We start from the raw sequence: 26,951 nt of genomic DNA, 5'->3' as shown, positions 1-26,951 counted from the left end.
GTGGAATCTTTCTCATCAAATTACGTTGAAAACTTAAAATATTGATAGCAAAGTCTGATTTATGTTAAATAGAATAAATCTAGATATTCTTTATCACTTTTGTGGTGTTTACGTTAAATCACGCAGGATTAAACAATCCAGAAAGTGACACATAAACCTCTGTTAACACATAAGGTATTGGCGGATAATTACAAGCCATTAAAATAAGGCGTTTTGATGCTCAATCATAACCGAAAGGGGATTGAAAAAGGGAAATATTTTGTGTTTTATTTTTGTAAGGAATAATCCACTTCGTGTGTCAAAAACATTAAGTAAGTTCCACTAGAATAATGAAGAATTAGCTAACTTCATCATTAAATTAGTGATTTTAAGCATTTTATGATACAAAACAATAGTAAAGATAATCCCCTTGGATGACCCTCGAGAAATACAATTCAACAAATTTGCAGATTTTGAGTGGGCTGGACTAAGTTTTAATTGACAGGCGGTATAAGTCCCCCAAGATTTTACCTGTATTATTGGACAAGACCAAATTTATATGTCCCGGTATAAATACATTCCCCGGTAATTATAAACTGCTGTACGTAGCCCGTCCATTAATCCTAGGAAAAACTGTGCGCATACTTGAAAGGGAAGCATGCTGCCAGTTGTCTTATTAATTTCGCTCTTTGGTAAGTTCATTTAACGGAATTAATTTTACAAACTGGATTTTGTAGGACAATTTTGCCTAAAGAAACAAGATGACAAATAAAAAAAATATTAATTTTAATGTTTCGAATTGCCATAAACGTCAGTTCAAGTGTCGATTGTATATTAAAAGTGTTAGAATTATTACATTTTTAGGATTAAATATATAGGATATCTCCATAAGGTTGAATCAATGTCGAAATAGATGAGATAAAGTATTGATTGTTTCTAAAACGTTTAATGGAATAGCAAGATCTAAAACATACACCGTATTAAAGTCCTAAATAAGTTTTTTTTAAATTCGCGTGTTTTACAGTTTGTACAATAAATTCACAAATTAAAATAAAGTATAATCGTTTTTATTCGATTTATAAACGCCGATGCGTAATGAAAAAAAAACCTAAAATATTTGGTCTTCAAATTTGATAATATGAATATTTTCATTACATAGTTTGAAAATTATATGAAAATTGTATTTATATCCAATTTCATGTATTTTGTTCTTCCTTACAGCGGCGGGCACTTTGGGAACCGGTAAGTTGACAATTTATTATTTTTTCTTTGTTTTACGTGCATTAGAACGTGCATTACAAAAGCCAATCCATACCATGTTTAAACATAGTAACATAACATGACATGGTGTCTGTATACCCTGAAATACACACAGTTACATAATCGAATATTGAACTGTCATGTTAACAATGTGGTTAATTGGCATAATGTTTATTTAACATATATTACATTGCAAATGGCACATCAAATGTAACTGTATAGTCGACAATGTAATAACGCGATGAAAAGTGCAAGTTATGCATTCGAATTTGCAATGGGTGTAACTCTTTGATGAATAACTGTATGATTATACTTGTAACCCTTTCATGATTCACATTTTGAAATGTATCACAACTTTTGGCGATTCTCCATAATGATCTACTAGTCTTACATTTGTACATAAGTAGCTTAAAGGCATCAATTGTGGTTTTTGCCATATTCAGTAACTGTTCAAATTTAAAACTATTGTTTGTATTAATATTGTTTAACGGCGATGACTGAAAATGAAATTATTTGACTAAGTTGCTATATCTGAAATTCTATAATAATTTATTTTTATTCAATAAACATTTCATTAACGAAGACTTTCAACTTATAGAAAATAACAACTCTTTGTGAAAGGTATAAAAAAAAAACTGAGTATTGAACTATTGTTTAATTTCTCCCTTCGCAAAATTACTTTTTTATAGATTTATAAAATATCGATTTATTTTAGATTCATGAGAACTTGAAAAAGTTTTTAATTATACGATTTAATAAATATTGCATGTAGTCAATGATATTGTCATTTTATAGTATTTGTCACCGATCGTGTTTATCTGTAAAATATAATTCCTGCATATAAATCATTGTTTGTATAAAACATAATCTAGAAATATGACCCTTGTCACTTTTTCGTGTAAAATGAATCCTTAAACCTGTCATTTATGAGAAATTCTGTGATCAATGGTCACTACACATAAATGCCGTCATTATAGACAATAAAAGTGTCAGTTATCTAGTCATATCATAAAGATTCAGACAGAACAATGTTCAATGCAATTTTATTACAGCGGATTATGTAGGCTGAAATAGTTTTACATTTGTAGTTTGTCAAATGACATTCTAATTCAAAAAGCTCCGAATTTCAAATCAGTTTAAAATACGCAAAAAAATGACTTGTTAGTTGTTTTGTATACCTGACTTTATCAAAAGTAGATTGTATGGATTTATACCGTCTGAAGTTCAGTTGTATACATGTAGTTTGCGAAGCGACAATTTGATACAATTAGCTAAATATTCAAATCTGCTTAATATACTTCAAACAATTGAAATGTTAGATATATAAGTACATATTAGTATATCAAATCAAGTAGTACATTTATATAACAATGGAATATAAGTTAACGTATCTGTAAATAAGTTTTAATTTCATTACGAATACATAGCACTTTCAATCTTTAGACACAGTTTAAAATGATTTTTATTTTATTTTTGGGCCATTCCTTGGAAAATTTGGCGATAAAATTTGCATAAATCGTTCTTTTAACAAATCAAAACAAAGTAGTCCCTCATGTAAACCGCGTGCGCACATCATATTCTTATTTGAATAAAGCACTATTTTAACATTTCGCATAAACGTCTTTTGAGTGCGAATTAATTTGTAACAGTTAGTAGTAATGCTTATTTTAACAAGTAATCCATCCATTTCCACAACAATTAAAAGAAGAAAAAGAGAAATACAAGGCTTTTAATTATATGCATTACTTGATCGAGAAACTTTATGACGCAATTTAACTTGATAAAAAACTTTTTCTCCTATTTGTTTGTTAGTAGACCTTTAACATGTCAAAGCTGACACATAAATCTGCCCTACCACATTTAGAAAAAACAACCAGTCTTTCTATGTGATAAATTGCGACAGAAAATTGATCATTAAGTGTAAATGTCTTACAAATGTGCAATAATAACTTGTTTTAAAACACAACAGGTCGGGTAGACTACCATATTTGGAAAACGTAATTAAGAGACGCTATGAACACTAGTTACACGATGTTGGTTTGAACGTATTGCGCCTAAAGTATTTAATTACAAACTAAGGGGATACTTTTATGAATTTTGAATGAACCTTAAACAATTTTTTTCGTCGCACAAGATGGGTATTGCTTGTCTTTTCAAAGTAACAAACCCAGTTTTTTTTGCAAAATATACAAATGTTCGTAATTATTTTATCATATCATTTAGTGTGAAAAAAATGATTTTAAGTTATAACTGCACACAAAAGGGAGGTAATCGAAAAAAAACGACCTACCAACTAGATAATTAAATTCACCTCGATTCTGAAAAAAGGTGTAGGAATGTTCCCAGTCACTGCACAGATGTTTAAGATATTTGATAACATATTCAATATGTACATTTAACCATGTTCCTAGTAAGTAGGAACCCCATATACTATCCAATATAAGTGCATACATATCCTATTCGTTTGTTCCCGGAACCGAGTTATATGAATATTCGGAGATTTCTGCAAACCTGTAACGATATTTATATGAAATAGATTTTACTACTATATCGATACCTTTATTTATTTTTATGAGAGTAAAGTTCCTTCTTATTTTTTTTTAAAATCATATCGTGAATGATCAATCAAAATGACATTCATGTGTAGCCGTTCCATTGTTGTTTGTTTTTTATGCTTTTGTTCAAACTTGTTCTAAAATGAAAGGGTTGGGTACAGCCGTCCCTCTTATTGACTCATTACATCACCGTCTCGCCTATTTACTCATTACATTGATAATATATATAAAAATCGTGCTTGATATGTATTATTCTTTACAAATATTGCAAAAAATACTCGTTTCAATATTAACCAAATATGTTGTGTTCATGGCCATTTTCTAAGGTTATTCCATGTTATAAAATTAAAGTTCCTATTATGTATAACAAAGTTTACTATTTAGCATTAATACGTTGTAATTGCATAAAAAAATATGATTAATTCAGGGCGTTGGTTGGTTCATCTGTAGTTTTAATATATGAGTATATGAGCACGATAAAGGAATAAAACGTTAGTTATACAGAAAAAAACCAAAGATATTATATTGCTTACTGATAAATCATGGCGTACTAAATAGGAAAAAATTATAGTCATTGTAGATTTCCGGTTGACATAAACTTCTTTACCTTAACCGACCAGGATTTGACTGTTTGCATTAATTACCGGTTTTAAATTTTGCCGGAAATTTGTCTTTTCTTTTTTTGGGGGTAAACCATCTATAGTCCTTTGAGAAGGGCGCGTCATAGCACTCACATGTCTGGAAATGTTAAAATCTGGATTGGAAAATAAAATCTTGTTCTTTCAAAACCTTTCTTTTTTTTTAAACTGATAAGTTTTTTGTTTTAAATTTTGTTTTATTTTAAAATAGTTTTGTGTAAACGAAATACACAATTTCCCATTTAACTCTTTCATGTCGTGTTCAAATGGGTTTTAGTTGTTAGTTGTTGTTGTTGTTGTTGTTTTGTTTTGTTTTGTTTTGTTTTGTTTCGGGTGGGGGTATTTGACAAAGCACAAAGTAAGTGTAAATGTCTATGAGGTTGAGTAGTTGCGCTGTTATGATGAACTTTATTTCTAGTGGCACTGAATTCTTAGAAATAAAACGATCAGCTCTTTTGCTCATTTACTATAACCATGCGTTATAACATGTCCACATATATTTTAAATGGGGGAGCATTGAATAGATAACAACTTTGTGTCATAACATTATTTAAAATATGCATTGTTTTTGCAGGATATGTCCCTCCACCCAAACTACCAAAGAAAGGTACGTATATTATGTTCACACTCTGACTTGTAACTTAATGATGTAGACCTATGCTCAACAACATAACTATTACAAAATCATCTTAACGTATATATAAAACAGTTTACATCAATATCACGTAAGCGTCAAAGTAACATTCTGTTTCAAGTTGATACTTGATAGGCTTTGGTGAAATTGAGTTTGATACAAACATATCAATAATTTCAAGAGTTATTTCCCTTACCCTAGGTATACCTCCTGAATTACCAAGACCACATTAAATAGATAATAGTATCATTTATACTAGATTAAAGGGAAATCGTGTGATACCTGTTCGTTTAAAATATAACGAAATATTTAACCTTAATGAAATGGAATGTATACGCGTTGTGCAAAATCAAGTTTGAAGTCTTAACCGTTGCAATTGATTTCAATGTCTGGTTCTTTGCCTTGTTATTACAATTTCTTATATAGTCATTTCTTCTGTTGATTATACATTTTGTCTTTTGCTTCAATATTTTGCCTGTCAGTTAGGTTTTGTTTGTTATTACGAATTATAATTCAAATAACAGTAAACATAAATTGAAGAAATTAGATAAATTAAAAGATAAATAAATACGTAAATATTATTATGGAATTAAATATACGGACAATCATTTCTCGATAATAATTTGTTTAAAATAAACAAACATGTCGTATTGTCTCTAAGCAAAAGTTCGATTTAGTCCCGAAATCTTTCTTTAAAAAATCATGCAATGATGAATATATGGTTGATTAATTCTGACAATTCAAAAGGTAATTTACTTCCATTAAAACAAAATAACAGTTTGTTAATCAACTAATAATATAGTTCTTGCATATCATCATGTTTAATACAATGTTATACAAGACAGAACATGAGTTGTCCCCGGTATTAAGTGTTACTAACATATCTTAGGTATATTTATGCATTTTCCGTCTTCGTGTCTAATGCAAAAAAAAGAACATTGGAATTTGACAGAAAGATACATATAAACAGCAGACCTAATGACATTGCCGGTTTTATCAATCATGTAATAACGCCTGGATAATTTACTTTGATGTGTAACAAAAGACAATTAGTAAAAGTGACTCGTGTGTGCTAACGGGCTCTTTGATTTTCGCCCTTTAAGTAAATGATCCTTAACATCAATTAAATTGATTTTCTTTGAACTTTAATTCAACAGAGTAAAGGCATTTGAATTATTAGTTTACCTTTTGATGTAAGAATGAAATTTCAATCTATCAAGCGTTAACTATGGATCGATCAGAATCAAGTTCATCTGTTTTAGTACATTACATATTTTATTCAGGTTAATTCCTGATCCAAACTATAAGTGCATATTCAGTGGTTCTCATTCAAGACGAATAGTTTCGTCTTCATAAAACTTAAGTTTTTTATGATTCTAAGAATCATAATTCAAGGCTAAATATTAGTATAGAAACTTATATGAGGTGGTCAGGGAACGGATAATGTTGCTGAGAAAAAAAAGGATTAGGGGAATTGAGTGCTTAATAATTAAGGTATCATTCAGGTATCACAAGGGGACGGGGTCTCGAAGATATATAAAGATATTTAATCAAATTTTGTTTTCTGTTTTAAAAGCTTGGCATTAAATATGTTTTGGAAATATCAAAAGAAGGGGTGTTCAAACTTTGTCAATTGCAGGAAGGGGATCTTCTTGATTTTGTTCTACATGGAGGGTTCCTGAAATTTGTTTTTTGTCTCATCTTTCCAAATGAAATTAAATGACCAGCAGCTAAAATGCGTAGAATTGTATTACTCCACCATTTGAGGAAAAAATGAAAACAAATGTTATTTAATTTTAAATATTTCGTGGTTCTTTTACTAAAACATTGGCGATCTGTTATTTGCAGAATTAAATTTGACCGATAATGCTCCCGAATACTATCTTGTCGAAATCATATTCTTTATCATTTTTTTCTCATTTACAAAATACCAGAATTTCTTATCGGAACTAAGATTTTTCTGGATTGATAAGTTATATACATTGATATAAGTCTTTATGCTATGATATCCGCCTGAATTGAAAATGTTATGATCAATACTAGTCTGTTTGCCCGATTAACTGTTTGAATATACATTGCCCATAACATGACCAGGCGAAACCTTTGTCGTTTTTATTGACTACATAAATCCAGTATGACAGAAAATTAGTGATCTTCAGAAATAAATGTTCTTGCCATAAACACATTGGTATGCTGGCCTCTGGTTATTTCTTATAAGTTTATTTGAATTTTATTGCTAACAGAACATCAATGTCTCCCATATAGTTCGATTGTCCTTTTTACTCTTTCATCTCGAAGTGTTAAGTATAGTTACTACTTTTTGATGTTTTGTATAAATTTTTGATGGAGAAAATTACACGAATAAACATGTTTTGAATTCACGTAATAAAATTACAAAATATAATTTGAAAATAGTGCACCATGTAGATGACTCTCCTTTGACATTTTTATGCAGGTTTTTACAATAATTGTTACTTTAAGAACAAGTACTATTAGAGTAATTTCTTATCAATTTTACATTAATATGTACTATTTATACCAGTTTATTACAGTAGACACATACAAGGACCTCATCCGTTTATATCAATAAAACTGTTTTTAATTATCAATTTTTCGAGTAAAACAATTTGTAACAAACAGTATGGACCTGATCAATATTGCGTGATAAATACAAAAATACCAATTTTTTATTGCAAATGTCGACATGCTGTACATGGGTTTCAAGGAGTAACATCTCTTCAACAGCATTAGAATCAAATAAATGTAAAGGTCTTAATAAAAGTACAAATAATTTCTGTTAAAAAATAGCCAATGCAGTAAAATTTTGTTCTTTTTAATTGTAAGTTTCTACATTTCATTCAGGAAAATAACACGTGGCACGCGATTTCAATTTTCGATACATTAGTTATCAGTATTTTGCCAATTGGGAAACGCAACGGCGATCCGTTTCCATAGAAACGTCATTAAGGTCTAAGAGTAAAAAGCGACACTATACCGGCTGCGTCGGAAAAAAGTGTTGGTTATTAATAAATTTAGGTTGTATGAAATATGTGTAAAGCTATACATAAATATTTAAATTTGTGGTAAAGGGCAATTTACTTTTATTATCAATGAGTAGTTAAGGAGGTAGACCTATGGTAAGGCACGTAATTCTTACAAATCATCGGAACGTTTGTATTCAGCATATTACATCAATTTCATGTAAGCATTAAAATAACTTTCAAATGAAAGTTTGATATTGAATATGATACAAGCATATCACTGATTTCAAAAGTTATGTCCTTTTACCTAGGTCTACCTTAATTTTCAAGAAAAGTTTCTTGAATGATTTTATTTTTTATTTTGAAAATTACCTCACTTAATGACCTTGCCAAAATTAAGCCTTCGTTTGATACTTAGTTACAAAATATCAAGTCTTGTTTTGTTCGGAATTGTAGAAACATCAGTTTTGTATTCATAAAAAATTATCAAAAATAGTTTCAAGTCTAGACAGTCATGTTTGATAAGTTGTTACTCGTACATACACGGATCGGAATGTTTTGTCCTTGATAATTTCGGTACTTTATTAAATTGTGTTGACATTAACACATAGCAAACACATGTAAATATTTTTTGTGTGTAGAACGGGGGGAAATGACATTTGTAATTAATTGATACATGAAAATCTGCACTGAAAACGTGCTGATCGTGCATTGATTGCAAAACGGATATGCATGTATATATAAAACAACTTTGTGAAGACACCCAAAAAACTGTTATGGTTAACTGGTTCGGTCTGTTAAACTTAATTTTTACACTCTTATATTGTACATTTGTGCTTTTTTACTTTTTGTAAAATAATTCGTTAGTATTAATTACATCGAGTGTCATGTGGTAATGTACTTTACTGTAGGATGGGAGTTATTTAAAAATGGCAGCCACAGCTATTCCACCAAATACGTAATTTAATGAATGAATATTGATAAATGGTTGTCTTCAAATTCAAATAAAATATTCTGAGATAATTTGTTTGCCAACACATTAAACATCAGATTCAACGTTTTGTATTAGTACAAAGCATGGTGTGTTCGTTTTGTCAGTCTCCCTAGTTCAGAAACGTATGAAATACATGGAATAAGACGCCAAAATCAAGCAATTTAATAAAACATATAACAGATTGTTCCATTGTTTAATCAAAATATGGTTAATGTTCTATTGGGTACTGAAAATATATCTAATAACCTTTAGCTCCTTGTAAATGGCACATTAATCAAACAATAAGCTAATTCTTGTTTTTTTTCATTATATTTACAGTCGTCTCTCTTCGTGAGTATACTTTTTGTTTTATGTGTTACTTTATGCATGCTAATTGAAAATATATATCCATTTTAATTCTTATTATAAGAAAAAAAAGTTATCAAGTTCGCAGAATAATTTATTTTCCATCTTAAAGTTTTAATGCAGCATCATTTGGAAACAATTATGACATAAACATGGCATTATGTAATTCGAACTTGAAATAATGACTTTAATATTGAATAATCTAAAGACAAGGACGATACTTTAATTTTCATTATTTTGTTTTTCAGCAATTCCAAAACCAGGTAAGAAATTGTTAAAACAGTTCAGTTGGAAACCAATCCCCTTTTAGTTGTTAATATTGTTAATATAGAGCAACATTAGGGCAACAAATAAGCAAATAACATCCCAATTTTGCCACATATATCGTTGTTTCACACCTTATACCCGTGATGCATGCTGAAGTCTTGAGTTTCGAAAGAGTTAGCCTTTGGGAAAATCACAAAAGTCTACAGAACGTGCGAAAATACGTCACACACAATGCATTATTCAATTTGAGTGAAAACAGATATGAATATATGTTAGGAAGAATTTGTACGCTCAACAAATACACAAAACGAGGCCAGTAGTGGAAGAGATCATTATTTTCTATACAGCTAAGGTATAAAAACAGTAGAAACTTGTGTATTTGTATCATCCTAGGGAGTTATATCCCTTCTCTACTATTTCTTTTTTCTTTTCAGTTTTAAAGGGCAAACCACTCAGACAAGACACAGCTTTTGATCACCACCAAATAGTTCCAATCAAGAAGACTGAAGTTAGACGTGTTGTAGAAAAAGTGCCATTAGTCCACGAAGGTATGTTTTTCTATCACTTGTGGCGCTTCTTTTTCTTTCCCATTTGTATGCTTTGTACAAATATTTTCTATATTCTTCTACACTACGTTAATATTGTATCTATCTTGAATATTATACATTGTAAGAAGTATCTGTTTAAGTTTTTTATTTTCTCACAATTTATTGTCTGTGTTGATCAATGTAAAGCATGCTAATATTATGATTGAAACACATCTTAAATTATTTTCGTCGTTATTTATACACATTGTCTCGTAAGTAATATTTGTATGCATAGTTAAGCAAATGTCAAGGTTAACATAAATCTGTCGAGAAGTACAAATAAATTTGTATTCTGTAGGTTCAAATATCTTTGTAATGTATACAATTGCAACTGTAATCATTATCTTTGTATTTGTTTTCTTTTTCAGTGCCAATTTTTATTACAAAAAATAGTAAGTATAATTAACATTTGATATGTAAGCTAAGGAAGTTGTATATTTCTTGGAGGTGATGTATAGTAATCCAGTTTAACATATTGCAATTTTTTAATCAAGAATTGTTTTAAAAATGGGCAATTTCTTTAAAATATTAAATTGAAATTTAAGTGCAGTCAACATGAAATATTTTTCTCTTTCAGAACCTTTCTATCAACCCCAGGTTGTACCAAAACCAATTGTCGTACACGAAGTAGTAGGACTTCCAATCGTCAGAGACAAACATGGTAAGCATTTTATAATAACATGTTCTTTGAACTACATTTTACAAGCATGTGCAAATACTGAGTATAATCATAAACCATGAAAACTCAGGATTTTAAGTATATCTGCTTGATCTGTAAAACTTAACAAAGAAACATCTCAATTCAATTTTAATTTTGGGAATAAGTAACATGAGAACAAACTTGACGTAAAATTATATGTAATTTTAATAGATCTAAACTTTAGAAACTTTAAGAATTATAAGCATGTATTGATTTCGTTATAAACTAGATATGTGTTATAATGCCTATGTTTTAATGTCGCCTTTCTTTTTTTTTTTCAGTTGTACACCCAGTCTACAGTAAGTTTAATCAAACAAGTAACAAATACAGTGTAATCTTAAACACTGATCATTTGATTTTCTTTAAAGAGAGAGGGTAGATGCAGTGACCAAGATGATGTTCGGTTCAACATTAAAATGATACGAACTTGAACGCAAAACATCATCGTGCCCTCCTAGAGAGCAAAATATTCAATGAAGCCATGTGTCTTAAATTTCGTTATGTCCCTTTGGGATGTGATGTAAATGATTCAAGGGTTTCATAAAGTCAATCGAGATATCCAGTGTTATGAATTAAGATCGTAAATTTTGCTTAACATGTGTATTCTAATATTTTGTAATCCCCAGTCAATCTTTTCTTGCAAATATTTTCATCAGATGTTTTGCATATACGTTTTCTTTTAATTTGTAAAATTTTCTGCAAGCTGTTTTGATGCTTATGATGTTATTTCATTATTTCAGTTGACAGACCATGTAAGTATAAACTAACAATAAATTATATTGGTTGATTATTGAAAATGAAGTATTGGGACGCTTAATTGGTTCAAATTTCGAGACTCATATGTATATAAACTATATGTTTTCTAGGTTATTCTTGACTGTGCTAGATCAAACATTTTTGAAAATTGTTTTTCTTTAAATTATGCTTATAAGTTCGGTAATTTTGTTTAACCTTGTGTTGAATTTTAGAAATATTGTGTTTTTTTTTTTTTTGGTCTAAAATAATTGTTCGTTATAGTTTAATCTTCCCTATGTATTAATGTGTATGTATATCTGTTTCAGACATTGTAGAAAAGAAACAATTCGGTAAGTTAAATTTGTCTTGTTTTATTCATACTCGAATACGTTATGTCATATTTTTCGTATACATTTTAATTGATTATTTTGAACCACATTAATTAATTACACAAAAGTTCCATAATTTATTTATTTTGCGTTATTTTTCTTTCATCTACTTTTATACTTATATTTCAGTCGAGCAACCATTCCCAGTTGAAAAACCAATTCCAATTGACTTCATCAAGAGAAGTAAGTATGATTTAAATGCACATAAAAAGAAAGAATGCCATAATTAGTCAGAATATAAATAAACTTTGGAGTTTTTTTTGTTATGAGAAATCATGCATGTCGGATTCGACCATTTTAAAACTGCTTTAAGAAAGGTATTAATTTAACGTCTCGAAAATACCCAAGTTTACCTTGTTTTGTTTTCTATCCTTAAGTCAGATATCAAGTTGTATAACCCCTAAGACCATTCTCAAATTTATCTTTTGCATTTCCGGAAGGTATAAGTTAAGTGTCTAATTTCCGTCCTTGATACGTCTTTATTTTGTTTAAAGCATTTCAGGTTCGTCGTTGATTATTTTTTCTTCACTAACTTCTTTGTAATTTAACCTAACCAGCACTAATTGTACCCCATTTCGTCTTTCTTCTCTAGTTACCAAAGTCTACGATAGAAAAGGTAGGTTTACGCTTTTATTTACTTTCTCATGGTTATCCTTAAGTACCATTCTGTGTAAGAATAAGGCAATGGGTGGCACATCATAGTTTGGTCTTTTTGCCACAAATATATTCAATATACCAAATACAAAAAGAAAACTGAAAAGCTGTATAAATTCATCCTGAAGCATCTGTAACGTAGATATGCTTTGTCTGTTTATACCATGAAAAAGTGCGGTAAAATTTTCCCACCGTTTTTTCCATTGTGCATTCATATATATTCATAAAATGGCAAATTTTAAAAACACTGTTATGGTAATTTCTGGAGGTAATTAGGTACACAGGCAAATATTTTTCACGTGAAATTCATGTTAATCGAGCTTCACATGAAATTAACATGATTTTCATGTGAAATTCACTAAACACGAATTCCATGTGTATATTTCCTGTGAATTTCGTGTGAAGGCTCCATTCACCCGAATTTCACGTGAACTCTGTCACTTAATTTATTAGCTCAATTCATGTGAAAATTATGTGAAATTCGTGTGAAAATCATGTAAAATAATTTTGCTTGTGTATAAATACTTGGTTAATGCACTTAAATCTTTTCGTTTTTATCATCATGTGCCACACCTTATACATATATAATATATAAATATTATAATATTTTCAATGTAGTTACTGGCTTGGAATTTATGGGTTAGGACTGAGTCGCTGATCTTAACGGGTCTACGTTCATATCTTCACGAAATCCCATCCCAATTTTTATTCAAAATATTATGTTACCAGTTTGAAACCTTAACCGTATTCCAATATTTAACATTATATGACAAACTATTGTGATGCACGTTTTTACACATTTGACTACCTTGCAGTTGAAGTACCACACATCGTCAACATTCCACTTGTCAAAACAGTAGACAGACCAAGAGCAGTTCCATACACAAGAGAAGGTAGGAAAACACTATTACCTTTTTTGGAAAAAAGAATTTGTTTACAACATGGTTATTTGTATTTCGCTAAAGTCAATTTTCTGTTTGCTTTTTTGCCCGAACTAGTCCAATGTTCTTTATTCTTGGTGTGAGATCTCCATACTTTATCTAAAATTGAAATCAAATTATCAGAATTAGGCCTAAATAACCATCAATAAAACTACTAAAGCCGAAATGTTTTATTCCCCTCTATATTTAATTGTTTTATCCCCCTCTATATTTATTTGTTTAGTGACATTGAATAATAATTAATTCTTTTATTTTTCAGTTGTTCAACACTACGATGTCCATGGTAAGTGTAACAGTGAAGGAATCAGCAGATAGTTTTTGTTACGCATTGAGTAAATTTGTTATTTTTCTTTTTTTATTTTCCTTAACAATGCAGGATACTTTATTGAAAAGTTCAAGATTTTTTTATATTTTAATTGTGTATTTACTTTGCTGTTTGAGACTTATGTAAGGTATCCCTTCTTATATAATATAACATGTAATAATAACTACTCCATAATTTAAAATTGATAAAATTGTTTGAAAGTTCAACGGAGTTTAAATATCAAGAACAAAAGATTCGATTTTTGATACAAAAAAAAAAAAAACCATAACGTAATACCAAAAATAATATGTTTTTTCTCAATATGGTAATATAAAGTATTGTGTTGTTATCTAGAGCGACTTTATTGAAGTCAGAGTTTCACAGACGAACTAAAACCACAGAAGATTCTGATATTTTGTTTTGCTTTTAACTAAATCTACAGCTAAGAATGATACAAATTGTGATACATGGGTGGAAAGTCCACATGTATTTATTTCTGATATTTTGTTTAAAATATTACAGCATATAAAATTAATATTTTCATATAATTCCTGTTCTTAGTAAATATGATTTATGAATAATGTATTTAATAATCTTGAATTAACGAGAATAATTCTGTAAATGACACTGAAACACAATAGGGACCTATTGAACATTTCAGACAGATTGGAATGAATAATTATACATTTCATTATATAAACCCAAAAAACAATTTATATCAAAAATAAAAATGTGTAGTCTTTTTGGGAAGTAAATTACATATAACAGAATTTCCATCCTACAGAAATCGCTTCTTAATGTCTGTTATCTATTTTTTAGTTAACGTTCCAAGACCAAGACCAGTCAAGGTCTTAAGACACAAAACCCATGTCGAAAAAGTACCATTTGAAAGTAAGTATCTAAATCTTTATTGCAAAGTCATGATCCTTTCACTTTTATGTTCATTGATTCCTTCGCTCATCGTTGTTCATTTGTATACAATTTGTATCGATAGGTCGAAGGTAGTCACGTAACAAATACAAGTGTCGATTTAATAAGGTAGCTGTTATTTAAGCCATACAAGGCAGGTCATACCTAGCCGAACTCTTTCGTATAGTAAACCATAGAGTATATATTTATAACAGTCATATAATTCTGCTTATGCATATAGAAGCTTTTTGAGTTTGACGATATATAAAGTACTTTGTTGATATCATGATTACCAGGAGTATGAATTTCCTTACAGCTCCAAACCTTATCGTAAGAAAGAACCCAGTTCACCACGCTGTCAACGAATACATCCCTAAGGTCCCACAAGGTAAGATATATATATATACTTACTTAATCTTTAAAGCAATACTAAAAAATCAAGAGAAATAGTCAATCATTACCTAAGATGATACGGCATCTTTTACAAAAATTGTGTAGAATTAGTATTGTGACGTCATACAGTGAAACAAAATACGCGAGTAAACAAACACTTTAACTTCCATATAGAATATAATTATATATATAATTAATATAACATACAATTGCTTTTTGCGTATTCATAAAATTGTGGGCCGTTCTAAAAGTGCTGATATGCAACTTTTCCGTATTGTGATTGATTTTAATATAGACAAACCAAAGGTGACAAATTTTTAACTTAAAATTAAACGCCATACAAAGGCGTTAAAAATATAAAGTTTTTTTTAACCACAAATTCATTCGTAAACAAAATAGTTACATTGTAAAAAAATTACAAAACACAGTAACATTGTTAATGACACTATGTGAATGACTAATTATAAATGCTGTTGATTCATGCATATTGTTTATTGTTAATTACTACTCTGTGTAAGAATAAGGCAATGGGTGGCAAACCATTTTTCTCAATTTAGTCTTCTTTGCCTCAAATATATAAAATACAAGTATAAAGTAAATGAAAAGCTATTTAATTATTTTCTGATGCATCTGTAACATAGCTATGTTTATATAGAAAAAAAGTGTGGGAACAATTTTTGCGATTTTTCAACTAAATTAACCTACCAATATCTTAACAAGGCAAACTTTACAAACACTTTGATGGAAATTTCTGGAGATAATGAGGTATAAATACTTTGATGATGCAAACAAAATATATGCGTATTTATCTTGATGTGTCACATCTGATACACATTTTACTTGGTTCTTGCACAGAGAAGTACTTAAATATGATAAGAATCGTAGCACATTACAACGATAAGCAACAGGTATTTTATGTATATGAAGAGGTTGAAAGTATTAATTTTTCACATACAAATGTGGTTTTGACAAAAACAATTACTCTTTTCGAGAATCAGGCAGAAAGGTAAAATATATAACAACAAGTCATTTTCTACCCTCTTCTTGTTTAGAATGTCAGCTATATAAACTATAGAGCAAAACAGATATTGGCTCAATTATTTAGCAGAATGAAATTTGAAAGAATTATCTCCCTTTGAATAGTTCTTTTGCAGTTCAATTCAATAAAAAAAATATTGAAATAAACTTAAAGAAAGTATAATAAAATGAATAAAAACGATTCCTTACACTTATATTTATAATGGAACCAATAATGATATTAAACTCTCAGATGATTTGGGATTTGATGATCATATTTAACTATCCGCCTGATTGTTATATAGATTTTGCCTATCAATCTAAAACATACATTATTTCAAACCATTTTAATGATTTATCGGTTTATATATATAGTTCACGTTCAGAAGTTCAGATTGCCCACCAAAGCAGGTAAACAGTCGGGAGAAATCTACATCTCTACTTCTACATATTAACAAACACAGACTCATTTTTACTCTCATAGAACTTGTAAGCCTTGTTCTGATCTTGGTTTTCACTACTGTATGAGTTAATAACTGATAAACACAAAATGCTTTACACTTGCTTAACTGTTCTGAATTCAACGATACAAAACATGTAATGCGCATTTCGGCATTTGTTTGGCTCTAGAATTTAAGTTCGGAAAATATTCTCGGAAAAGCTTGGGGTCACATGACGAGACTTGCAAGTTCTATTAGTTTAGTTTAGTTTATTTTTCTAATATGCACAGCACTTGTTAGTTTAACTAGTACATTGCACGTTTCTTTTAGTTATAGGAATAAAGAAAGGACGAACTTTGTCATTAGTCAATACATTATTTTGTGAGGACTTCATAGTTTTGAAAATTGAATAATGGAAATATTTACGATCTATTTGGCAACTTTACGCAACGATATGTGTATTCAGCAGTGATTCTTTAATATGAATTCGTCCTTCCTTTAACATTTTAGTACAACAGATAGTAAACGCTGAATAGTTAGATTAGTGTAGTTTTCTGTACACGTAACGGAGAAATAATCGTTTCTATTTTTAAAAAGCCTTATTTGGTAAACCATTTTTGTACAATGTCATTATTTAATTTCACCTGAATTATTTACTGAAATTTGGTTTTAAATAATTATCAACATTTAAAGATACTAAAATTGTTCATAATGTAAATAAAAATATTGAAAACAAATATTATCAAATCTTTCACCATAGAGAAGTTTAACAAAATAAGATTGCATGTTTTTTTTTAATTCAAAATTTGACTATAACCAGACCAAGACTGTCCGACATTTCGTTTCTTTTGAAATAAATAACTTATTTAACAATCGATGAATACCTTTTCCGAATATTACGTGTTTACTCTACATTAAAACATCGCGGGATTTTTTTTTCCAAAGAAGACCACCGATCCTATCTGGACAGCGCAATAAGGGCACTGTAAATACTGCAAAATCAAGAGAAAATAACACCAAGGTATGTACATTAGAAATAATTAGCTATAAGAAAATAATTTCCAGACAAAAAAAATATTGTTTCATAATTTTTAAAGGATTCAATGGTCGTGTCTTTGCCGGAACACAGGAAGATGCTGCTGTAACTGCAGAGGCCAGTCGATGTAAGACGAACCACCCTAGGCTCAGGAAAATCTCAAAACCTGCTTAAAACTAAATTATTTCCCAGCTTCATTTTTATGCCATGCTTTAAAACCATACCTTTGCTTCTGAAAATCATCACAAAATCAGAATTTTACAATAGAAGTTGAATAGAGAAAACAACCGTTTAAGAAAATGATTGTAAAAAAGCATTAAGATGATTTATTAAGCAAGAGTCATTTACTGGAACTTTTATCTATGATTTGTTGAATTTTTTAAAGAGGTCTTCAAATTACATGCTGTTGTGCCATACAAAATACTTCCTAAACCTTGTTGCAATCATAAATTCGACCTGGTATGTTTTGTGTCCCTTTTTACTTGTATATAGTCATATGCTATACCACATATGCTTTCCTTAAGATCATAGGAACGATCACATCCATATTTGTCATGCGAAAATGTGCTTTTACACCATCAACCTTATTTCTTGTTGCTAACATTAACTGTTTCCTTTTTACTTAATCATTTATGTTTTCCTTTTGTGACTTTATTAATATTTAGTTATTTGCTGGAGACAAATGTAGAGATGTATAACACATTAACGAATATTCAATATTATTCATAATTGATCAACTTTACTACCCATATTTCGTTAACTTATCATTTATCACTTTGTAGTTTAATATTTGTATTTAAATAGAAGTTAAGAACTTTTTAAAGGATATTAGTTTTCTTGTGTCATGATTATGATATCTTTAATTATTAAACACACCAAGTAATGATTTTCAGTTGGACCTGGATCAGGTGGAAGAACTATTTCCGTATCAAGAGGCCCAGGTGAGATTAAAAAATTAAAATATTATTTGAATTAAATCTAGGAATCATTATCAACTAATTAACAGAAAGCATATAACAAAACGTCTTGCAATTAGTCAATGCTCAAGGATATATCTTTTTTGCATCTTAAGTAGCCTTTAAAACATTCAGTTAGAAGGTGATTCTTTCATCTCAAAACCCAATATTTGTTTTTATTCAGACAAAATAACAGGCTACATATTTAGTCATAGTTTTTAATTACCTTGTTGCAAGATGGAGATTAAAACAAATATTGATTAGGTATGCAATCAGCACTTTTCATGAGTTTCATAAAAAGCGTGAAATATGTAACAGGTACTCGTTTTATTTTTATCATAAATGGCATTAAATCCACTCAATCATAAGCAGTTTTTAGGCTCCTTCTTAATCATAACTAGTCGTAAGGACTGCTCCTTATTCATATTACATTAAAACCCATTACCCTCTGTATTATAATGCATAAACTATGAAAACTAGGTTTGGCATAAAATAAAATAGTATTTGAGTTCCCCTTTTTATAAAACATATTTTGTTCATCCATTTATAGGTGGCCCAGTTGCCGTTCCTCAAAGAGGACCAGTTCTTCTAAATATAGATACAGTAGACGCAGCATCCGGTCAGCGTATACCTGATGGTGCAGTTGTTGCAAGTAAGATATGTATTAATAATTTCAAAACGAACAGAAAGAACAAGAAGTAATGATAAAATATATCAATTTCTATTGCATTATGCCTGTATGTTATTTTCAATATGTCCATACAGAATTTATTTTGTTTTGATTGCGTTTTTGTGACATCATAATAATGAAAAATAATGTAAACTAAAATATGTCGTGATTCCTTTAACTAGGAGGCGCTCGATCAGGACCTGCCAGTGTAGCAGGCGTTAGTGCACCAAGACAAGGAGGTGCACCAGTACTTCTAGGACAAGATTTGTCTGGCCCTGGTGTTGGTTCATTAGGACCAGCTATACCAGGAGGTCCTGGCCCAGTCGGAGTAGAAGCCGTTGCCGTAGGAGGCCCCGGTCCAGTTGGTGGACCCGGTCCACTAGTAGGAGGTGGCATTGGAGGTGCTGCAGTTGTTGTTGGTGGTGGTGGCGGAGGTATTGGAGGAGGTGCAGGTGTTGTAGCCGTTGGGGGAGGCGGTGGAGGTGTTGACTTGGGAGCAGGACCCGTCGTAGTAGATGGCGGTAGAGGTGGTGGTGCAGGACCTATCGTTGTATCTGGCGGAGGTGGCGGCGGTGGGGTAGATGGTGGATTTGAAATCGTCGATGTCGGAGCAAACGGTGAAGGAATAATAAACATAGGACCTGGTGGACTGGGTCAAGATATTGAAATTGTTGCCGTTGGACCTGATGGCAAAGATATTGGTTCTTTTGTTGTTGGTGCTGGTGATATTGCAGGAGGTAAAATGATTTATCATTTTACTGTAGTTTAACCTTTGACATGTACTTAAAACTTTAAATGCAATCAGGCTCAGTGTTTCAAGAATTGATTTGAGTCAAAATATGATCATTATTCTAATTTGGTAAGTGTAAATGATATATTTGTTAAAAATGGATGATGTTTGACAGAGTAACTGAATATGTTCTTCGAATGCCCTATCTTTAGATATTTTTTTCCATCAATAAAAAAAAATCAAATCTGACAAAATCGTGGGGAAAATGGTGCTTTCAACATTTATTATAACAGTTATTTTTATTATTGTAGGAACTGGAAAGAAGGGAAAGAAATAAATGGAAAAGAGGATAATGTATGGAGTTATGGACGAAAAGCGTTAAAAAACCTTTTGCACATTTTGTTTTTGTTCAAGTTTCCCTAAATTCTCATTTGAAATTAATTTGACATTAATTTATCAATAAACACTGACATTTGTAATTCACACTTTAGACCTTTGATGTTAATAGAAAATAATACCGATTAAAGGATTTTTTAAGAAGTTTCCGAAAGGCTAAAAAAACTATAAATTTGGTGGAATTAGTATTCCCTTTACCCTGGCAATAGATACAAATTGCACAAAAGAATGATGATTTATTGAGAAAAGTGAATAATCACGGAGTATCAAGTTCATCTTAGGCCAAGTTAACTTATATAGTAGATTTTCAACCCTCACAACAAAAATGGGGCGGGTGGGGGAATTTATTTTCTATTTTGTATTTCTTATCAGATATTTACTAGCTTGATTTTTGCTATTTGAAGTAATAGATATGGTTTATCAGTTTCAAGAAATGAAAGATTTGTGTGTTCTAGTAACACGAAGCAATAAATTCACACCAAAAAAAAAATTCTGATTTTGAAATCCCCCCATGATTTTTTTTAATGTTTTAGGGAATGCGAATTTACTTATTCACTGTTTTTTTTCTGCTATTATATATCCAGTATAAAAAATACATAAAACGATGATACCAATCAAGTTTTGAAATGTCTGTAATAATCAGGCAGTTGGTGAAACGTGGTATGAAAAAAAAACCCAACAAATTTGTAGATTTTATTAAACTATTGTAACCATAAGATATTCATTATTATTTTGGTAAATTGAGTAATAATTTCAACACAATGTATTGTAAAGGAAATTTTAGGGAAAATAACACTGTCAAAAACCTCATTTTTCTAACATTATAATGAAAAAATTGGGAGCAAATCCAGTAACGCTCAGATCAAATAATGGTCTTTTCAAATGGACAAAGAGTGCTTGGGTGATATTGTATTATCAGATCATTGCGGTTTTTGCATGCATGTTTCTGATTTTTTCCATTTTGCCTGATTCTTACAAACAATTTACACTTGATCTTTTACATCATATTAAAATACGTGAACAGTGATATTAATATTCAAAATACTGATTTATCTTTTGCCAACTCCTTACCCAATGCTTGGTTCTCAAATTAATGTAGACATTCTATTTTATATACTTATTTTAATAGGTATCCTAGTTGGTTACGGTAAGACAAAAGAAGTTACCCTGACTCCGCCCATCAATTGTTATATAAATGCCATTACATTCTTGACACCTTGCTTAAATCCCCATTTTAGCTTCTAAAATAACCTTGCGACCTTACTTTTACTTTCTATACTGCACTATACAGTGAGGATAGTTGTTATTTATAGTATGCATTTAACGAATCCCAATTCACCTATGATATCTTGAGTATGAAATTATCGGTAACAACCACTTTACTTGGTGTTAAGCAAATGTAGTTTTTAATAAATGAAATTAAAGCATTGTATATATTTTACGAAAATTTCATATTCCAACAGCTGCAATTTTCCTCTTTGAACATTGAACCTTGCTTTTATTGACCAAAATATACCAAAAGCTTTTCCATGGTACCTTTTAATTTCTCTATACAGTTTATTTGGATAGAGTAGGTTCTCGATTTCAGTTGGCAATTTGTAAGTAAAAATTGAATTCATTCATAGATTGTATTTATATTGAAAAGTGTGAACTTTTAGTAAAATTAACGATTAATTTCTGAGGGTAAGTCTCCAAGGGACGGTAGCTCACACCTACAGTTCATTTAAACAACATTTGCATTTTGTTTTATGTGGAACCTATTTTATGTATTATATAAATTCAAACGTGCCCCAGTCGGTGTTTAATTACATCTATATGTAATACAATAGATCGGTTTTTAACGCTTATATTCGTGATTGCGATTATTGGGCATGACTATCCGGTTGCCTAATGAAAAAATACATGTAATAAATATATGGCAAATTACTTTCCAATGCATTTTGCTACGGCAGTGAAATTAGGTTGTCTTTCTTAATATGAAAAGTAACATTAAGGATGTTTGAGTATTACAATAAATATGTTTTTTAGCATTTAAATCCGATCCAAACGTTAATTTATGAATACTGGTCTTTTATGGATATTGACCGACTTAATTGATTGTTCAATGCAGTTGTCAATAGAATGCTTGGTGGTGGTTTATATGATTCACATGGACTAACAAACTGTTGTTTATATGAAATGACATGTTACCCCACTCAAAATTTTGAAATAATATATGAAGACATTTATTGATAAATTATTTAACAAACTATGTAGTAATTATATATTTTTGAATGTGCGATGAGTTTTGTTTTGTTTCAAATGATAAAAATAAAGTATAATTTGAAATTTCATTATTTTGTTTTGCTATAAAGTAAAGATAAATTATTTTATTGTATCAATGTTTTGTTGATATATCTTTCTCTTTGTTCGTTGCAGGCCCATACTGAGTTACAGTTTTTCCTAGGTAAGTGTTCGATATTGTATAATATTAATTTCAGTTTAAATTGCATCGAAGATAAAATTCATTTTCGACTGAAAAAAGTATGAAAGAGTAATCAAGGGAACCAAGGTTATAGCGGTAATCAAAAGAATGTAATCCAGGGACAAAGACCAGACATGGAAAACAGACATACACAACAAAGAACATAAAGTAACTAAAACCATACATACAAAGTAACAAAAGGAAATGGGCAAGTCGGACTCACTAAAAACTAGGAGCATAGACCAGGTGCACCGGTAGGGTCAGCATCCTCTGCTTTTCTAGAAACACCCGCCGAGAAGGAAAAAAGTAAATTCCGGGGTAGACAAACGAGGAAAGGAAAACTATGACCCGTTGAATAAATCAGTTTTCATGGTGCAGATGGATACACCATAACGATCCACGAGTTACAAAATTACAGACAAACATTTTTGAAGTTTTTAGACAACTTTTGTTCGAATTTAGCCTTTTTGTCAAAACAAGATAAATTGATTTTGTTAATGACAATGGAGAGTAATCAATCAACTTGCAAACTTCATATAACTACAATAGCAAGACAAATGATCCCTAAAAATTACTGTAATAACAAAGCTCCTTTGTAATAATGTCAGAGAAATTTAATTTTTATTTTTATGGTTTCATCTGTAATTGTATTGTACTTGTAAGTTTGCAGTTTAACAAATCATTCTGTTCTATTTGATTATGTTTCTCTTTTCAAATGTAAACATATCTTTTCATTAAAAAAACTAAAGATATAATATTTATAAAAAAAAATACAAAACGTTCAAAATGAATCTAATTTTATGCTTCAATGTTTCAACCTAATTGCCAATCGGAACTACTCGGCTATTTCCGCTACAAAATAAAAAACAAAACAAAACAACAAAAAAAAAAAAAAAAAAAAACACTGCCTTATCCATTAGAGACAGACAATAAATTGGGATCAGTCATGATTCGAAACCCTTGAATTCAAAAGTGATAATTTACACTAATAGAACGATGATTTGTTAAAAGTAATAATACTTAAAAATGACATTTAAGCCACACAACAAAAATAATAACAAATAATTTATAGATACTTTTTTTTTCTTTCAGGAGGAAACTTCAACATTGGCGGCATTACTATTAAAATGTTACCACATGTACTTGAGCATTCTGTAGATAACTTTTTACCATTGGTTTGAATATGTATTCATCATCTTTCGGGCGTCTAATAAAAAAATAATTTTTACACAACGTGTGTTTATTTTGCAACAAAATAGCTCGTTTATTGTTTGTTTACGATGTAACATGTCATAGTGTGCTGTAACCTGAATTCGCTGATGAAATAAAATTGTGTAATGGGTACTATTGTGTATCATTTAAAAAAAATAAAAACAAAACAAAAACAAGCAAAAAAACAAACAAAAAACATAACAAAACAATAAAATAAAACATGCAATAAGAAATTCTGTTTTTCAGAATGAATCGACGTCGAGAATCAAAACATATGTAATAAGCTAACACATTTGAAATACTATCGAAACGAACACCGACTTTTATTACAGACTAGGTCCAGTGATAGCCTTAAGGATGTTCCCTGTTCATGTTTAGTCATTGTGGACTCCTTTAACTTGATCCATTTCATAGCATACCATCTTTTTCCCGTTGACCCCAAATAGTTCTCTTTGAATCACTTCATTAAACACACCTTAAAATGATATTTAAGAAGTCTTTTAGGAAATCCTGGTTATTTCGTCGAAGTATGTTATAGATAAATCCTACTAAATAAAACCTTAGAAAAATCAAGAAAAATCCTATTCAAATGAATCTGTCTGTAAAACGAGCACACTGACCCATCAGTATTTTTTTCTACTTATATTTCACTTCTATGTAATTCATTGGTAAGATTGGATTTGACAAGTTAATTAAGATTGTATTCGAATTCGATAGCTGCGGGATGAATGTTTTGCTCCAGCCTAGAGGCTACTGTTTATTGTTGTTTTTTTTTAAATAATTACTTTGAATTCCAACAAATATGTTTTGTTTTATAAGATAACAAATTAGATTCATCGACTGTGTTTTATCAGGCGTTTGTGGTGTTTTAAATGTAGGTTTATTTAGGTTCATCCAATCGGCAATAGAACGGTATACCTTAGAACATGCATCATCTTTATTGTGGGTCCTGTTTAATGAATTGAAGTATCATTAACTTAACCAAGAAGCATAGAAATATTATTACAGAATTACATAAAAAAAAACCCTGAACGACAGTATGATCCAAGACATTACAAGAGAAACTAAACTTGGTAAATCCAGAAATGTTGGTTACACTCGCCCTACCGATGCACTTGGTCCATGATTCCTGTTTTCTTTTCTGTTCTTGTCTTTGTTTCGTGATTCATACTTCTGAATTCGTTATGAAATATGGCTGCGTTTGTCTTTACAAGGAACCAAGGTAATACGTTAAGATCTTAAAATGGGTGCACAGAAAAATTAAGTAGCAGTCGTTGTAAAAATCATGCAAAGTCTGTAAAATATGTGATACACCTAAAATGCGAAACATTTTTTTTTGTTATAAAGTTGTTTTGTGGGTCTATGTGATGAAATATATTATCATTCATTTATATCTGTCTGTTCTTAAGAGATAATCCACATTGAAAATCCAAAAAGATTCTAAGGTATATTAGTTTCCTTTACAAAGTTATATTCCTCAGTTTTGAATTCAACAGTACATTCTGATAATTTCTATCTCTAACGGGCAGGAGTTACATGAAAAGCCACCCGTTAATTTCAGTTTACTATAATTATTTAAACAAAACATCAAAAATAATATGTAGGTTTTCCTATCGTGAATCAAATTTTGCATGATTCTTAGCTGAAGTGTTCCTTAATGATTTAGACTATATTACTTGTTCAACTACCATTAGTAGATTATCATCCCAACCCGCCGCTACAAAATCGACAAAAATAAAAAAAAATTGTGGGGGAATTTAATAATCAGGATAGTTTTTGCGTCAGTTTCTAGTATTGTGATACTATAACACACAAATCGTTCATTACTTGGTAACTAAAACGAACTGATGTGGCTTTGGATTAAGAGTAATTATTTATACACTTCAATAGCTAAAAGTAGACTTTATACATCCCAATACATAAAACTAAGATACCTTTGAATAAAAATTTCTTAAAAACCCATAATATAATGGAAAAAGGTTAGATGGCTACAAGAATAACGTAAGCACCGTTTAGGGTTGTTATCATGAATTTGTAAATTGTTTTGCCAACCGATCTGTTCATCGTATCACAGTTTTCGTTTCCTCTATTGTCTACTCCGGACTTGACATTTAATGAACAACTCGGTGGATGTTTCAAGAAAAACAAAAGATTCTGGTCCTACCGGTGCATCTGGTCCATACTCTCAGTTGTTAGAAAAGTACGGGTTGTTAATTCACTTTGGTTTCTATATGCGTGTTAGTTATTTCATGTTCTTTGTTGTGTGTGTCTATTTTCTTTGTCTCGTTATTTCTCTTTATTATGTTTTTTTTTTTATTATTTTCATTTCTTGAGTACTTTGATCAAGAACGGACGAACGAACGGGCGTACTTCATAACCACTTTATACCTCCCACGAAGTGAGACTTCGGATACAAAAGACATGTCAAATCAACTCACAATTTTCATACTGTGGAGGTACTATTGTCAGTGGGGTACACATTTTTGTAGTTTACGTTGGTGAACCTGACAACAAACTTTGCTTCCCAACGAAAAGAAAATTTCCATCGATGTATATACTGAAGACCTCAAAACCACGAATTCAAGAATCCACAATTTTTTGTATCTTCTCTGATCCGCGAAAATTGGTAGCCACAAATTAAAGTACTTTCACAGTAAATGGTCTATGTTATAACAATCAAACATAAATAAGCAGCCATGTCTCTTCATTCTGTTTCCATTTACAGTTTTAACAGCAATGGTGGTTGTACTTATATATAGTTTTTG

The 26,951-nt window shown here is 30.3% G+C and overlaps 1 protein-coding gene across 1 annotated transcript; it reads left to right on the top strand.

Annotated features, from left to right (window-relative positions):
* The first annotated feature begins 534 nt into the window (after positions 1-534).
* On the top strand, positions 535-24,318 carry LOC148597416 (uncharacterized). The gene is made up of 25 exons (XM_088563030.1): positions 535-671; positions 1,201-1,221; positions 5,007-5,039; positions 9,360-9,371; positions 9,635-9,649; positions 10,088-10,201; positions 10,609-10,632; positions 10,818-10,901; positions 11,222-11,239; positions 11,681-11,692; positions 12,002-12,025; positions 12,194-12,247; positions 12,657-12,680; positions 13,534-13,611; positions 13,919-13,942; positions 14,783-14,854; positions 15,189-15,260; positions 17,820-17,885; positions 18,652-18,699; positions 19,265-19,366; positions 19,567-20,121; positions 20,426-20,468; positions 21,640-21,657; positions 22,929-22,956; positions 24,067-24,318. The coding sequence occupies exons 1-22, from the start codon at positions 638-640 to the stop codon at positions 20,449-20,451; spliced, it is 1,512 nt and encodes a 503-aa protein (XP_088419156.1). The 5' UTR covers positions 535-637; the 3' UTR covers positions 20,452-20,468; positions 21,640-21,657; positions 22,929-22,956; positions 24,067-24,318.
* Positions 24,319-26,951: the final 2,633 nt, after the last annotated feature.

Source organism: Perna viridis, chromosome 15 (assembly GCF_037379345.1).
Source record: "Perna viridis isolate PV_CMFRI_1.1 ecotype Kerala chromosome 15, ASM3737934v1, whole genome shotgun sequence".
NCBI lineage: Eukaryota > Metazoa > Mollusca > Bivalvia > Mytilida > Mytilidae > Perna > Perna viridis.
Note: the sequence above shows the minus strand (reverse complement) of the source record. Positions and strands in the feature narration are given on the sequence as shown.